The sequence below is a fragment of the Pseudonaja textilis genome, chromosome 5, assembly GCF_049901715.1.
Source record: "Pseudonaja textilis isolate UNSWEBS1 chromosome 5, rPseTex1.2, whole genome shotgun sequence".
Lineage (NCBI taxonomy): Eukaryota > Metazoa > Chordata > Lepidosauria > Squamata > Elapidae > Pseudonaja > Pseudonaja textilis.
Window position 1 is genome coordinate 48,204,048 of NC_141994.1, and position 17,750 is coordinate 48,221,797.

Genomic DNA, 17,750 nt, shown 5'->3' on the forward strand with positions numbered 1-17,750 from the left:
TTTAAATGCTGGGTTAATGTTCAAATGTGATAATCAGGCTAAAATATGCTATTTTATCCTAAAGGGTAGATTTTTATTTTTATGAACAGGCTTAGCATGTAATAGCTGACTAGTATTTGGATAAGAAACCTTGTTAAGTCACTTCTTCATTAAACATACTAACAATGTCACAGACACTAGGGAGCACTATGATTCTAAAAATATGTTTATGTTGCAGTGAAAAAGACATCTGAACATGTTACTTATTGAATGCTGCAGTTTTTCTTTTGGTTGCAGAGCACTTTCTAAAAGAACAAATCAATGCTCAGAATTCATAACTACTTTCAAAATGGCTGGTTTGACAGTATAACGGTGGATCGTGAATTTTATGTACATCCTTGCTTGAATAGTAAATTATCAATTATCTAAAATTCTGATCTGGATTTCTTTTTAGAGAACATAGAGATCATTGTAGAATCCGACTTGCTTGCTCAAGGTGCTTCAGTCAGAATAATTTTGAGATAAATTTTGTCTAGTGGAAACATTAATTGATTGTTTTCTAATTTCATTTAATGATAATTACATACATGGATGTATATATTATGAAATGCTGTATAGATTTCCTTATTGCTTTCTCCCCACTATTTCTGTTTACTCTGCTAGCTCTGGCAACAAGCAAATAATTTTATCTTCAGCTATTTATTTGCTGTAGCTGCCAATAATAGCCTTTTTGTATTATAGTGTTTAGCAGCATCCACCATATCTCTAAAACTTTTTTTTAATGAGCCATTTAAAAGAGCACATCCCATTATTAAAACAACAGATTTTTAAAAATGACAAGCACATGCAAAAATGGAGGGCATTTTTCAAACACTCATTCTTACAGTGATATTTTGCTTACAGTGAGTGATATTTTACTAGTTTAATCTATGTTTTTCTATTTTCCTTCCTTCCTCCCCGCCCCCCACTTTCCTTTTTGCAGCTTTTGTCATCTATAACTTTCTTAGCCTCTGCTATGAGTACCTAGGTGGAGAGAGTTCCATCATGTCTGAGATTAGAGGAAAGCCTATAGAGTGAGTATTTGGTATCTAAATATATACATATGCATATTTTATATATTTTAGGACTGCAGGAGATTTGAAAGAGGTGCTTTCAGCTGGTTGATTAATTGGATTGGATTGTAATGTTAGGAGCCTTTTTGCTCTTAATCCATCCAGAATTTAATTTTAAGCATTCACATTGTCCAACACCATTTCTGTCTCTGTTCCTATTTCAAATTAACATTGAAATTAATGTGTTCCACATTGGGAACTTGTGGAATTTGCAATACTTTGGAAATACAAATAATGTAGTGTAGCTCTGTTAAAATTAGTGAGAGTTTTGTCTTAGAGCAGTGAAAGGAGTATTGAATCTTCCAGATTTAATTTGGCATGAGTGAAAGAAATATTTGTGTGCCTATTTATTTATTTGCTTCTTTGATTGATTTTACTTAAAAGAGGTACCATATTGTCATTCCTTTGTTATATGCATAAACATATATTTATTTTTATTAATCTAGTTCCTCATAAAAATTTATTTTATTCTAATTTGACAGACTGTTTTGTTGCTTTTAGGTCCAGCTGCATGTATGGGACTTGTTGCTTATGGGGAAAGACATACTCGATTGGTTTTCTGAGATTTTGTAAACAGGTATGGATTAACAGTATCAAACTGAAAAACTCAAGTACTATCACAGTGTTTTTCTTTTCTCATCCATGGCATATTTCAAGGGGGAACTCTTGAGATTCTTCAAGATTTATCTCATTGCTTGAGGTTTGACTTCAGTGTTGATTGATATGAGTGATGTATCCAGGAAATTCTTTCCTTCTTCTCATAATATTTTAATTTCAAATCATACAAGTAGTTATGGAAATTTAGTCCTCTGTTTGTGATAACTTTAAAAATTAGAACTAGGAAAAAAACAAAATTATTAAGTTCCCGTTTAAGCCATGAGTTTGTGGCAATGAAGTGCAAGTTATGGAACAGAAAATTATGAATTGAAATTCACTAGCTGCACTAACATGATTTGTCACTTCAGTTTTCAGCCAAGAGCCTTGCAATTGAAGAAACTTTTTGGTATATAATTTTATTTAAAAATTTATTATAGTAATAAAAACTAATCCAAACTAGACTTAAAGACAAGAAAATAGAAAGTGCAAGGAAAGAGAAAAAGAGTGGGAGAAGAAAGGGGAAAATAAGAATATAACTAAGAAAATAAGAGAAGTGATTTCCAATAACAACAAATGTATAACAAATTAGTAACTTAGTAACTTTTTGCCTTCTCTAAAGTTATAAATATTTATCACCTTCAGTATTGGTGTCAGCAGAAAGTCCAAAAAAATAGCCAGAAGTAACAGCATATCTTATTTTTTGATCAACAAAGCAACATTCTGTTTCTTTTGCTTTTAGCAGTCTTAATCTTTAATTCAAACTTTATTGTAGGATTTGATTCCTTTTCATTTCTTATTTATCCCATTGCACATAATTTTTTAGTTTCTTTTGTATGTCCCATGAAACATCCTTTTCTAAATAATTTTCTTTGCCTGTCATCCAGTATTGATACCATCTCTTGTTTTGTCAGATAAAATTTGTTTTACATCTGACGTTTCTTCAATAATATTTTTGGACATAATCCACCCATAGAAGAGACATCATTATTGACATTATTGATATTGCAGCTACTATTTTTGGATTTCATTCTTCAGAAATCTCTTCATAACAATATTTCAGGCCTATATATCTTTCCTCTACCTGAAATCTTTAGACTCTTCTCATTTTTGACTCTTCCTGTTTTTGAAATCATGAAATTGTTTGTCTATGCCTATATCTTATAAAAATCAAAACAATCAAAACAAAACAACATATTTCTCATGAGGAGCAGCTTGTACTTTATAATTATTTCCAAAATCATTTTGTAAAAGTTTAAATGTTCCAAATTTATCTGGACCCTTGGTCCATTTATATATTTCTAAGATACAAATTTAGGTTTTTGTTGTTTATTTCAGACTCTTTGGTTTCTTAAGGCTATAATTAAAGGTTTTTTTCATTCAGGATTAAACATAAACTCACCTGACATTTTCAAACTTTTCATTCTGAAAGTCACTAAGAAGTAGTTAATCAGTTATTTTTAAAAGTGATTAGAAAATGAAGTTTACAAACTTAGTGTCCTTTGAAAGTCTCTGCTGGACTTGTGAGCAAGATGGCTAATCCCACCATCTCCTGACACACAAGTCCATTAAAAAATCATCCTGAAATCTCTGCATGGGTGAAAGCATATATGGTGACCACCTGTTGTCTCCTTATCTGGAGATGTTTCAATGAACAGGTCTATTCACCACTTCCTTGGACTTTTCTGCAATTGTTGGTGTCACTTTTGCAGAGACATCTTCAGTTAGCTGTACCTCTTCTGGAAGCTTCCAGCAATAGAAGAAACTGACATGCTACTTCACTGAAAAAATAAGGAGACTTGTGCAGGAACAGGAAGATAACTGAATATCAGGATGGTTGTTCTGAAGTAATTGTTCATTTTAACCAATTGATATTCGACAGTCATATCCATTTCATGGGAACATAGAAACATTGTATGATTTAACCATGCATAACTTTTAGTATGGCTTATTGCTTTTACTGCTGTAATTATTTTGAGTTCGCTCTTCTTTCACATCTACCTACTACTGACAAATTGTTGAAGAATTTAATAGTTTAAGTAGTAATTTGTGAATACTAAAATGAACATGTTTAATGTTTATGTATGCTGAACAGTATATGCGTAAGAAGACAGGTCATAACGAAAAGGCTGTGATCCTTTAATTTTTGTTTACAACTCAAAAGTTTGGCTTGAAGAAATTATGTACATTGCTTACATGGATAACAAAGAGTTTCTTTGAAAACAACGGTTGAAACTACAGGTTTGACTGGATCATCAATCCATTCATTTCTAGGAACAAGGAGCTGCTGTATGCTTTCTCCTGACATTCTGTTTGCCTCGGGCAAAAATGGCATTCTTAGGTCTCAGAAAGTGATAGGTGAAGAGATTCTGAAGAGCCATCATAGGCTTTGATTTGTCACTTTCTCAGACATCTGCCTGATGACTGGGTAGTTGTGTAGGTCATTTGCTTCCACTTGTTCTTCCACTATGTCTTAATACTTTTTTCACGAGGAAGTGCTTAAAAATAAACACTTGTGGTATTGGACTACAGGAAAATGATTAAACAGCACCCAGACTGAAGAAGAAGAAGCTCAAATGCACAGTTTAACAATTAGCTTGACATGTTCCAGTTCACAAGTTGATTATGACTCACTGTTTGGATTGTGCTTAAATTTTAATCTCGTCAAGTCTTATGATCATCATTCAAGAATTATCAAAAACAAACCTTTTTTTTGACTTTCTTTTCTGTCTGACTGAATAGGCAGCTTCTAGTGTGTATATTATAAAAAGTATTTCCTTTGAAACTATCTTACAGTTTCACTAGGTAGATTATATCTGGGCTGCAAAACATCAGGATGACATAAAATGGCAAACATTTCTGTATCTCTGAGATAAAGTAAACATTTCTGTATCTCTGAGATACCATTGAGAGGTTGCCTGTGTTTTGCAGCCTAGATATGATAGTCCTACTCATTTTTGAATTCCTCTGTGATTGTTAGGTCTAGTTTACATTCAGCTGCATCCAAGACATATAGCTAACATTTCCCATACTTGAATCATTTCACAGGCTTCTCAAAGATCTAGTACCCTAGTCTAAGATAGCATGGTACATAGCTAAAACATTTCTAAAGTGCTATTTAGGCAGTCACTTAGACCAATATTCGCTAGTATTGTTCCCTCCCTTCCAACAATAAACAAAATCACTGCTTTATTTTAATAAGCAGTGGAAAACAAATTTAATAAATAAATGAGGGTTAGAACACCCTTGACAATAATGATCGTTAGCAATTTTAAATTTTTTTTAAAAAAATCTTAACAAAAGAAACAAATACAAGAAATCCAATAAAATCTATATAGTATATGATCTGCCTATTGCTAGGTTTATGTATCTGCCAATAAATAGTACAGGAGTATGAAGTTATGTATGAATCTGACAGGGTTTTTTCCTTGATCTATGTGAATTTCGGTCTGCTATTTTTAAGTACTGTATTAATTTTATTTGTATTAATCTATGTTTGTAAAATAATGATCTGAGAGTCTAGATTGCTGTGAAGTATCTAATTTTTTGTGTAGGCAAAGGTTCTTTGAATTCAAGGAAGTTTTTTGTGTACTTTATTCACAAAATTTGCCTTTAAATTGAACTCAGCTTCGAATAACTTGTATATGTGCTACATTTCTTGAACTGCCTCATAACCTATAGTTCTGTTCCTCCAAGATGGACGCTTTTCCACTTTGGGAATCAAGTATAGAGCAAAGTCTGACTCTGTCTTATAGAATTTAAGTCAGAGAAGTCACATCAGCCATATTTTTTTTTACCTTAAGTACAGTTAATTAGTATTCAAACCATCTGCTTAAACAGAAGAATGAAAGAAAGTAGGTGATCAGAGTTAAAGAACCCAGGTTTGGATGATTGAGATGCATTGGGACAACAGTTTCACAATTCCCAATCCTGCTGGTGAGCAATGGTCAACTGTCCCTCTGGCATGCACAGCAAACTCCTGGGACATTTTTATTACCAAGAGTAAAACTTTACTGATAGATCCATACAGGCACAGAAGAAGAAAAGCCAGTTCTAAAGTTTTGGTGCAAAGCGCAGCATTATGATTTCCCGCTGCCCAGTGTTCATTGTCCACCAATCCAGGTCAAGCATTTTATTTTGGGAAAACAGTCTGCACCTTTCAAAAGTCTTCAGCTCATAACCTTGGGGTTGTACAATTTTGTCAAGCTGCAAATGGCTAACTTAAATTCCTTCTCTCCCTCCCAACTTCCCACACATTCCAATCATACCCCTCCCCCCTTCCATATTTCAAGCTACAAGCAGAAAGAAGTGTTTTGCGCGTCAACCTTGACAACAATATTGGGAATTACGCATAAAGGAGAAGATTAAAGAAGTCTACCTCTGTATATTCTTATCCTCATTTTTGTCTGCCTTTCTGTTTTCCTTTTCTCCAGGCCACACTGCAATTCTGTGTGGTAAAGCCCCTCATGGCAATTATTACAGTTGTTCTTCAGGCATTTGGAAAGTACCAGGATGGAGACTTTGAGTAAGTAAATAGTTTAATTGTAATTTAATTCTTTGTTAAATAACACATACCTGACATGTGAAAACAAATCAAGTCTTTATTGCAATCACTGGCCAACAAAATAAAGCTTTGAATGGGAATTAGTTTTAGTAAACAGTGAATGCTTTTGCCATAAGAACTGTGAGAACAAAAGAAGACTATGTGCATAAGAGAGAGTAGCATAATAATAACAATAGTATTAGAGGTGAAAGATCAGAGCCAAATAATTATTTTGGCATTGTATTTTATATTATTGCAGACCGGATGGGCAGAAGATAGGGGGAAAACAGTATATTGATTTTGTACATGATCAAGCATGGATGTTTTTCTGCCTGTAATTAGTATTTCTTCAGATACTTTCAGGCCCTATATTTATGTATTATATATATTTATGTGAATATAAGTGCCTTATATTAGTGGACTTCAGATAGAACAAAACAAAAAGACAATAAACCAGATTATAAATGGAGCTGATCTTAAATACAAAACCTTAGATTAGTATCATATGATCTTCATTTGACTTCAGAACAAAAGAAGTGTTGGCAGTGACTTAAATTCTGGAAAGGGGAATTACATTCCATAATTGGAGTGCCACAGCCAGAACTTCACACATTGTACTGCACCCAACGATAAACAGAGCAAAACCATTTAGAGCTTAATAAATCAAGTGCATACAGAATCTAATACTTCATCAGATACCAAAGCTTCATAGCATTACAGATTTGAGCATTATTACCAACATCTTGATTTTGGATTGAATACACGTTGCCTATCAATATTACTTCTTTAAAACCAGTATAATATAATTCCTAAATCATATTTCTTCCAACAACCTAGCTGTCCATTCTGTGATAATTCTGTAGACTTCTTGTGGTCTCTAGACATTGTCCCAGCATCTGTACAGTTCTACCTGATTCTGGCATCAGGGAAAAATAACAGCTAAGCATTATTAGCACCCTGATGTCATCCAAATCCTAAGGCATGATGGAATCACCCAGTTCATATAGATGTAACTAATGAGTTGGACAAAAAAACTTTTGGCATAACCCAGTAGCCATTGAGTTGAATGTAGCTGCCATAATACAGCCTCTTGGAATATGGAGCAGTTATGTGCAGATTCAGTCATAAGGCCATTTCCCCAATTTTCATTTTCACTGGTTTCACTGTTCAGTAAAACATCACTGTTACTCTTTTTAGGACAATTCAATATATTTTTAATTGGGCTTACCATAATATTATAGAAACAATTAACCTGTGTGTGCCTCTTGGCAATGGCCCATTTTTTAGTGATTGGAGGTTATATTTGGCTAAGAGAAAGTCTACACTGTAACTTTTCTTAAGATAAACAGTACTAAAAACATTGACATGTTCTTTTTTTTCCTTTCCAGTGTCACAAGTGGATATCTCTATGTGACAATCATTTACAATATTTCAGTCAGCTTGGCTTTGTATGCCCTCTTCCTCTTCTATTTTGCCACCCGTGAACTTCTCAGTCCTTATAGTCCTGTCCTAAAATTTTTCATGGTCAAGTCTGTTATTTTCCTGTCCTTTTGGCAAGGTGAGATATTAATATACATGCTTACAACTCGCAGGCACAAATAATTGGGAACATTTAGTAGCTCCTTATAATTGAATAATGTTACATTTGACTTTTTTTATTTCCAGTGCCATTTTTGTATGTTGACTTCATTTATAAATCAGTTATAATTCAGACCTCTTATTTAATCCTTCCACTCTGGTGTATTAAGGCAATCCATTCAGTCAAGCCAGGAAGTTTGAGAATCAGATTATTTCCAATTTTCATGAATAGAAGGTGCTAAATAAACAAATCAATCCTGCAGCAGTTTTTAGAATATATACTTAAGTTTATTCATTGTACTTTGTGCAATAAATCCCCCATTTGAATTTAGCATCCTTTCTGGATTGGTACACAATATACATAATCAACCACTGGTTACCATATCTATGTTTTACATTCAAATTAACATAAAACCATAACAAATGAAAGCCTGGATTGGCGAGTGAAAACCTGACATCATGTCTTGTATAATATAAATAATTACTTTTCTGAGTGATTAGTCATCACTCCAGTTTTTGGATGGCATAAACAGACATAGAAGGGTTTTTAAAAACTTTTTAAAGATATATCATCAGCACTGTCTTTCCTAAACAGATTCTGATCTGAACTGGGTTTTTTTGAAGTTTACTCTTTTAGGCCGTCAGACATGGACTGTTGTTTACAGTGGTTCAGATCCTTCATCTTATCTGAAGTATAGAAAGAGGTGTCAGGTGGTGTCATACTTCTAGAGAAGTATGGTTTAATAACATAGGCCACGGGTTCTGTCTTATTTCCTATGCTACGTGAAACTACTGGGAGAGGTCATTTGGTTCTTTGGAATAGGATGCTATTCAGCTCAACTGCTCCCTATGTTCTAACTCCAAAGAAGAAATAGTTACCTTTTAACACAGACTAAATCTCAATAATGAGCTGTATGTTGAAAAAAATGCTGATATTAAATTCAGAGAAAACAGAGGTCTCTTGGTAAGGAGAAAAGAAAGTTGAACTCTGGGGTTGAGATTATCTCTGGATTGGGTTGGAGTCCCCCAGAAAAAGTAGGTTTACAGCAGGGGTGTGAAACTCTATTTCATTGAGGGCCACATCAGTGTTGTGTTTGACCTTGGGAGCCGTAGTGGGCGTGGCCAGCTCGAAGTCACTCATGTCAGGGGGCACCTTTGGGGGCCCGAGTACCAGCAAAAACGGCCTGCCAAGCTCCATTTTTGGCCGCGATAGCTTCCTGCAACCCTCTGCCAGTGAAAACTGAGCTTGCAAGGACCACGTGCAGACCCCCCCCAGCTCTTCTTTCATTGGCAGAGGCACTGTAAACTGGTCCCTTGCTGTTTCCAGGATGGCCCCATGGGCCAGATCTAAGCACCCTGGGCCTTCAATTTAACACCCCTGGTTTACAGTTTGGGAGTCCTCCATGACCCTCAACTATCACTGATTTTGCAACTGAGGTGAAGAGCACTTTTGCACAGTTCGGACTAATATATCGACTGCAACTTTCTTTTAGCTGATTGTATGCAGTGACTGCCCTAAGGAGCTGCATTTGGCTCCTATCGTTTAGGAAGAAGTAAAAATACATCTCCTTCCCCAAACACTTAACAGTTAACTAGTTCATTTGTTTTCATTTTTGGTTTTGCTACTAATTGCACCCTGAAGTTAAAAACAAAGTTGAACATTAAGTATATTATACACTCTCTTTTATATTGTTATATTCTATTTTGAGATTTGGAATAAACTGTAGTAGAATAAAAACACAGGAACATTTAAATCATAGAGTCCAACTCCTTGCTTCGCATAGTAATTGAAATGAAATCATCTACACAATGTAGTTGTGAATGCCGCAATGAAGGTTAACTTTCTAGATAATTGGCTTCATTGTTAAACCATTCTTATCTTTTACTTTTCAGTGTGAATCTATTTTTCTTTAACTTAAAACCATTGCTCCCTGATGAAAGAAACAGTATGACCTTCCCCCTCCCCCCAAAAAGAGAGAGAGAGGGTGAAGGGAGGGAGGGAGGGAAAGAGAGGGAGAGGGAATAGAATGAAACAAAATACATTAAGCAAAAAGATTTAACAACTAAAATGAATGAGAACATGAACCAAAATCAGTGATAATCGTAATGAGAAATGTTTGTACTAAGATATCAGCAATGAATAATAATCCACAGTAAAACATGCAAAAATGAATACGCTGGGGAAAGGGACTTCAGAATATTCCTTTCATTTCAGGGATGCTATTGGCCATTTTGGAGAAGTGTGGTGCAATCCCTAAGATCCGCTCGGCCAATGTATCTGTGGGGACCGTAGCGGCTGGCTATCAGGATTTCATCATCTGCGTGGAAATGTTCTTTGCAGCTATTGCTCTGCGGTATGCATTCACTTACAAGGTCTATGCAGACAAGCATCTTGATGCACAAGGTATGGAGGTCATTACTGAATTTGCAATAAAAAGCTGACTTAATTCAATTTCTGAATACTTCATTTGAAAAATAGAATGTGTTTTCCTTCTGTTGTATTTGATCATAGATTTGTACCAGATCTGGTTTTCATTTCTCTGAACATCACTACATAGAAGTGAAAGACCATTTTATGTAGGATGTAGGATTATAGGTCACTGTCCTGTGAGTTCCACCAGCAGTTTTATAGACTTAACAAGGATTCCCCTGCATAGATTATGAAATGAGCAAAAGGCAACTAGAAGGCATATCCCTGTTGAATTGTGCATCTATGTGAAAATAAGAAAAGTCGTTTTGGAATAACAGTCTTAAAATGAAGAGAGTAGAAATATTGAAGGCACAGGAAAGCCAAGTTGTATTTTGACCATTAGAACACATCTCCAAAGATTTAAATACAGACAGTCAGCATTAAAGTCTGATGTTCACTTTCTTTTTTAATACTAAAAGTGGGGTGAGTGCTTTTATTTCTATTATAAGGGGTCCTTGATGCTCATTGTGCTTGGCTGTTTTCTTGCAGCAGTTTAATTATCCAAACTAGGTAACATCATCAGTGCTAGCAGGGAGTGAGGTTTCCTCTTAGTTTGTGTTCTAGTTCAGTGATAGCTAACCTTTTCGTCATCGTAATGCAATGATCACGCAACCCCTGTGCATGCGTGCGCAACCCCCATGTGCACCGCGTGCTTCTGCACATGTGCACATGACCCCTGCACACCATGCACGTATGTGCATGTATGTGCGACCCCGCCATGTGCCTCTGCGCATGCATCTCCCATGCGTGCCCCACGCATGCACGGCAGATACTCAACAATCAGCTGGCTGGCGGGAGGTGCATGGGCATGCGCAGTGGATCTGTTTCGGGTGACAGCTCACGTTCCGCAGAAATAGCTCTGCATGCCACTTCTGGCACACATGCCATAGGTTCACCATCATGGTCCTAATGGCTTGTCCAGTCAGTGTTGGTGGGAGTGGTCTTGGGGATTCTTTGATTAGCCTATTTGCTGCTAGCATGTTTGTCAATTCCTTGATTGCAATATGTTTACTTTTTGATTGTTGGTCTGATATTAACCTTGGTGCAGGGGTGGGATTCTACAGGTTCACACCTATTCACTAGAACCGGTTGTTAACATTCTAAGCAGTTCAGAGAACCAGTTGTTAGAAGAAATTACTGGCCTAATCCTGTAAGGAAGGCAGGAAGGAAACATTCTGGTGTTGCTTACAGAAACTGCCTCTCCGTTAACCCTTATTACATTCTTGGCAGGAGTAGATTTCCTGTCTCAGGAACATCTCTGGAGTTTTTTTTCCTCCTTTGCTGGTACTTTGCTTGTGTGAAGTGACCATTCAAAGTTACAATGGCACTGAAAAAAGTGACTTATGACCATTTTTCACACTTATGACTGCTGCAGCATCCCCACAGTCATGAGAGGCCAGGCAAGGAGATGCGTGCCTTGATGTGAGTGATATTGAGTTGGCCATGTCCAGGCAATAACATGACCACCAAGCTACACCCACCAACTAAGCCATGCTCACAGAACCTGTTGTTAAAAAATTTGAATCCCATCCCTGTCTTGGTGTCAAAGAAGTAAACGGTACCCCAATCGAGGAACCGCCGAAGAAGCTAATAGTAAACAGGCCAATCAAAGAATAACTAAAACCACTCCCACCAACACTGACAGGGCAAGCCACTGGAATTTATATTGAGAAGAAACATCTCAACTGGAATTTATATTGAGGAGAAACCCCACTCCTTACTAGCATTGTTGATGTTTGGGAAATGAAACAGCTGCAAGAAAATAACCAAGCTCAGAGAACACCAAGGACCCCCTCTTATTTCAACCCTGAGCTACAAATATTCTCCTTTATTAGTATTTCAATTGTGCTGTTCAGCATTGATTGTATAGAATTTTTTTTTACATGTATTGCTTGAGTAAGACTTCCGGGTCAAGAGCTTTGGTGAAATTGGGTGGAGGGTGAGAGTAAAGATTTCAACTTGCTATACAACCTGAGAATTGCTTGCCATTTCAGACTGTTGTTTCCCATATCTTCCTCTTTTTTTCTCTCCTCCTTTTTCTCTTTTCCTTTGCTTTGGGCTCTGGTATCTGGCGCAGCTGTTCCATCATATGGTCCATATGGTAGGTGCCAAGCTCTCTCTGCATTTGTTTGTTTCTTTATTGTTGAGATACTTCAGCTTCCTGCACTATTTCTCCTAAATCATATTTTAGAAGCAGCGAATACTTGTACTTTGGGGAAATAGCGAAAGGCCTCATTAAACATATTTCCTGAACACTACAAAAGTTCTGCCTGATAGGAACAGTTGTAATTAAAACTTTAAAAAAACCTACAGCTGAAGATCGTCTCTAATGGGTTTGTATGCAATATGACTCAGTATGCCTTTAGTAGTGAAGTATTAGTAGATAAAATGATATGAAACACTATGGCTTTTGCTGCAGTAGATGACAGGTAGTCCTCACTTACTAACTGCCTCATTTAGTGACCATTAATTTATCAATTTATGATCATCCCAGCGTTCTGCAGTCACATGATTGCCATTTGTATACTTCCCATGGAGTTAAGGGAGAACACCAAGGTAAAATCGTATGTTGGCAGTCAGTTGCTGTTTCCTTTTTATAGAGAGTTTCTGGTGCTAAGCAAGGACCATTTGGAATATGCCCACACCTCTGGAAAATATCTATACTGAAGATTATAACAGCTTTTGTTTCTTTAATTGCAATAGTGTACTATCCAAAATATCCTGATGATCTTTTTTACTTCACTGTTTTAGTTCAATCATAGTAGACATATTGTGAATAAAAGTAGCAAAGGCATTATTCTCCCCCATCCCACCCCGGTAACTATGTGATCTACACTAGCGGCCCCTAAGTTTTTTGGACACCAGGGACTGGTTCTATAGAGAATTTTTTGCGGATGGGGGGGGGGGTTGGTTTTGCACACTACCTACATCCCGCACGTGCCCAGATGGGGCTTTGCTCATCTGCATGGCCTGGTTCCTGGCGTGCTGCAGACCAGGGCTGGTCTATGGCCTCGGAGTTGAGGACCCCGGATCTACACCATTGGTAGGCATAATATAGATTTTCTAATTTATGATAGATCTCTAGATGATTCACAACTTACAGGAGCTTTTTAACAGGAGCAACAATAAAATGACCCACTTACTTCAAATTATATGCTAAAGAAATAAAGTTTTATAGTTTTATGTATTTATTTAAGAAAATTTACTCTGGGCAGCTTACAAAGATAAGATTTAGAGTTGGAGTCAATATTTTTTATGAAAGAACTGAAAAAAAAAAAACCCAAAATATACTTAAAATACATTTACTCCAAATTTGAGGTAGTATCCAAATTCTTTAGTTGTCAAAATTAATTCCTGCCTAATTCATGCCCTTGTTAATATATGGGCACTAGGAAAAACTTCTGTAGGTAGTTTTTGAAAAGGTTTATGGGATAGCTGGAGAAAAACTTCGGTTTTTCATATGCGGTGTTTCTTTCTAGGACGGTGTGCCCCAATGAAGAGCATCTCTAGCAGCCTTAAGGAGACCATGAACCCCCACGATATTGTCCAGGATGCTATCCATAACTTCTCCCCAGCCTACCAGCAATACACACAGCAGTCCACCCTGGAACATGGACCAGCATGGCGGAATGGCAGTCACATCATTTCACGTTCTCATAGCACCTCTGGTGTCCGTGACAATGAGAAGACCCTGCTTTTGAGCTCGGATGATGAGTTTTAAGGGGTTGGTGGACCATGCCATAGCCTGGAACTTTCTTTTATTTATTGAACTAGAAAACAGGTTATATTCCTTTTTTACATGGTGCTCGAGTCAGGATTGGGCACCTTCTGATGCCAATTGTAAGCAAGGACCATTGTGGCTAATGCGGGTGGTATGGACTTTCTTTTCTAAAAGCTTACCTAGTCCACATTTCACTTAATAAAGAAAAATAAAAATAAAAGAATACTAAATTGTAGCCTAGAACAGAGGTGTAAGATGAGTAAAACACATTTTAATAGTTTTTATGTTATTGGTAAGGCAAAGGGCTGGTAATACAAAAATCAGACAAATGTTTCCCAATAAATGAGGCTGTATCTTTATTCATTTGCTAAATTATTTGAAATGAAACTAGCAGAAAATTTCCTTTCTGTACTCTATTATGAAAAGGTATCTCTACCCTCATAATTCTGATTGAAGATAAACAGTCATCCTTAGCTATTGCCCCGTTAATTCGTTCTATTAAGTTTTTCATTGTGGGCAGGATTTATTTTAATTAATAGTGCGATATATGCAATTAGTCTTTGCAAAAGATCCAGAGTGCGAATGGGGGAAGACAAGAAATTCTTTTTCCCTATGCAGAAGTGAAATATAGCATTTGTGGGTATTTTTGGTTGCCCAGTATTTCAAAAGAATCTGCAAGATATTTTCTGCAAAACAAGGTTTCTCCCATCTGTAGAGAAAGACATCTCTGTAAGAATGATCCAGAATTTCAGGGAAAGCTTCCCATGATACAAATCTGGATGCATAGTCCCAGGAAAGTTGCTCAATAAATAGAAGCACGTATCCCATATAATATAGGTTTCATTATGGATGAGGGTCATGTTGAATTATTTTTCTTTAGGCCTCGTCTGATCTTCCTAGATACCAAATCCAAATGTGCAAGATTGCTTTCCTCCATTAATTTAATTTGTGATTGTACGCACTGTTAGAATCTGGTTGCCTTTTGTCATTTGTGTTTTCTTCTGGAGGAGCAATTGTACACGCAGTGATACAGAAATCTCTTTTGCACTGTCTGTTTTTGAACTCTGCATCTCCTGGACTTTAAATTCTATAACATTTATGGCAAGTTACCATTTGTCCTTTCTGCTGTAAATATTTTACCTATGTTAATAGTTAATTTTAAATGCAGTGGGATGGAATTCGCCTAAGATGGAGAACATTCCATTTTCCCTTCCCTTCCTCTTGTTCTGTTCCAGTCTGGCCAAGATATCTAAACATATCTGTGGGATGTGTAGGTATTTTCTTTGCCATTATTGTCTACAAACCATGAGATTAAAACATGTTGATCTCATTAGGCATGATGTATCTTTTGTCTAAGAATCACAAGCTCCCCTATGCAAGCAGTAAAATCTGCTGCCACTGGATTTGCCAGATACATTTTAAAACTGAAAAGGGCAATCAGATTAATTGTAATATATTGCACGTCTTTGTTGCTGTTGTGGGTGTGGTAACTGTGCCTGTTTTAACACATTGCTGCATAAAAGGGGGGTAACATTAGGCCCTTCCTGAGTCTCCTGCATAGATTATGAAATCAGCAATGCTGGCTCTGTTCTAAGCTGCTGGCTCTCCCACATCGTGTTGTGGTTATTTGGCACTTTTTCATATGGTGCCTGTAACCCCTTCACTGGAGAGTCTAAATATGAGGATCTCAGGGGGGGGTTGACTCTATTGCTCCTTTTCTCTGTGCCTTAATATTCTCACCTGAGACCCCCCCACACACATGCCACATTATAGCAAAGACAGATTTGTATAGCAATTATTAGCATCCTTTCTCCAAATTGTACTTGTTTGGCAAAATGTGTTTGTGTGGACTTGGGAAGTTTGCCGAAATTTGTTTATTCTTTTTCCTGGAGAGATAGTGAGGTTGTGGCTGCTGTCATCATAAAATGCAGTTCCCTTTTTCCAGAAGATATTGGAGAAAATTTGAACAATGGAGGACAAACGCTGCATTCACATTTTCTGCCTGAAATAGTTAGAGAACTTGAGATATGAAGAAAGGAAGACAGAACAGGAACATGTCTCTGTAAGCACCACAATCATCTGCCTTGCTTCATTTGACTTGTACAACATATTCATATGGGCTAACTTTTAAAATCCTGTCATTGGTTCTGGGCACCCAGAATTCCACAAACTTAGATAATTGATGTCCAATTAAAATAACAGACTAATGGCAGCAAAAATATGATGAAAACTTCCTCCATATATATATATATATATATATATATTCCATGTATATGGAATAGTAGGGATTTTTTATTGAATAGGATGACATACAACCTCAATATTTTAAAGAGATGTTGAAATTAGCATTTTTCTGCTATTTATTAAAGAAGCTGGACCTTTTTCCAGCTTTTATCTTGTGTAGAAGCCAAGAAAAGTGTTGCTATTGCTTTAAGGAATTACACTCATTGAAGTTAAAGTGATTCTTACAAAGCAACAACATTTTTGTCAGGCATCTGAAGAAACTTGAACAAGGTCAGGCTCCTTTATTGAATTGCAGAACCTCTCATGCACTTCCAAATAATGTTTGAAGCATGCACAGTCTCTCTATTTATTTCAGCGCTACTTTGCTTCCAAATAATTTTCCTAACTATCCTCGTTCTCAGAATACCTTGCTAACACTTGCACGTGTGAAAAGTTTTCATCATAAGCCTCCTTTTTAAATAGAATGGGTGAATAATGTGACTGACTTGCAGATATTTCAGTGTTGGGGAGAGCTCTATTTTTTATTTGTATTAATGTGTACCACATATATGTATACTATGTGTACAAGCTGATTACGCGGAAGCAACCTATAAGCAGTTGTGATACCCACAAAGCAAATACCATGGGTCCAATAATAGTGTGACTTTTAAAAAAATAGAGCCATATGAAAGCCACAGTGCTGCGTGATGGGAAGAGTTTATTGTATATCCATACAGGAAAGAGATGAAAGGGATGACTGGTCAATGATTGCCCATCCCAGTTAGGGTTCCTGGGAGACCAACCATTTAATACATGTGCTTATACATGTGTCCCATCAAAATAATATTGGCACTGCAGTACTATCAGCTCCTTTCCTCTCTCTCCTTGGGTTTTTTTTTTTTTTTTGCCATGCAGCATACTGCGAGTTTTGTTTTTACTATTTTTCCATATAGTTTAGATATTTGTATATAAATGGGGGGGGAAAAAAACTGTATAATAAGACAGAGTTACTTAGTTTTGTACCTATCATGTAATAATAACTGATGTGAGTTCAGAGACAAGCTGTTGTCTCTGTTTTGTTATTTGTGATGTTATACTGCTTTGCGGAAACAAGCAAATATGATAAATAAAGATATAGAGATAATATAGATTGTATTTAATATGTTTCTGCTGTTTCTGTTCATTTTCTTTCTGGAATTACTTTTTAAAAAGGTAGTGATTTCTATTTTATTCTACACCTTGCAAAGGTTGCAGACAATTGTTTTAAGACAAAGGGTTACATGACAAATGGGAAAGACACTTGAAAACAGCAGGTACCTCCAGCCAATGAAATTTTCCACTTGATACAGAATCACTTCACACAGAGTTATACTAACATAATGGATTCAATGTGAAGGGGACTCAAAATCCAGTAAAGATCATTTCCTTTGCCTGAAATAATACTCAGTTCAAATTTTGGGAATTCTTTTGTCTTCTATTGGAACTAAAATATTGACATAAGAAATACAATCATTCTTTTCAGTTAATGGC

General features: G+C 36.3%; 1 protein-coding gene across 3 annotated transcripts in view; it reads left to right on the forward strand.

Moving 5' to 3' along the window:
• TMEM184B (transmembrane protein 184B) overlaps window positions 1-17,375 on the forward strand; it is a 35,759-nt gene extending 18,384 nt beyond the window's left edge. For 2 of the 3 annotated variants that reach the window (XM_087934798.1, XM_087934799.1), the window contains exons 4-10: window positions 962-1,052; window positions 1,593-1,668; window positions 6,119-6,210; window positions 7,617-7,786; window positions 10,022-10,210; window positions 12,354-12,377; window positions 13,756-17,375. In XM_087934798.1, the coding sequence (XP_087790924.1) occupies window positions 962-1,052; window positions 1,593-1,668; window positions 6,119-6,210; window positions 7,617-7,786; window positions 10,022-10,210; window positions 12,354-12,377; window positions 13,756-13,997 (884 nt within the window). In that variant the 3' untranslated portion in view covers window positions 13,998-17,375. The remainder of the gene's footprint in view (window positions 1-961; window positions 1,053-1,592; window positions 1,669-6,118; window positions 6,211-7,616; window positions 7,787-10,021; window positions 10,211-12,353; window positions 12,378-13,755) is intronic. The other variant, XM_026696243.2, reaches the window with a different exon arrangement.
• The last annotated feature ends 375 nt before the right edge of the window (window positions 17,376-17,750 follow it).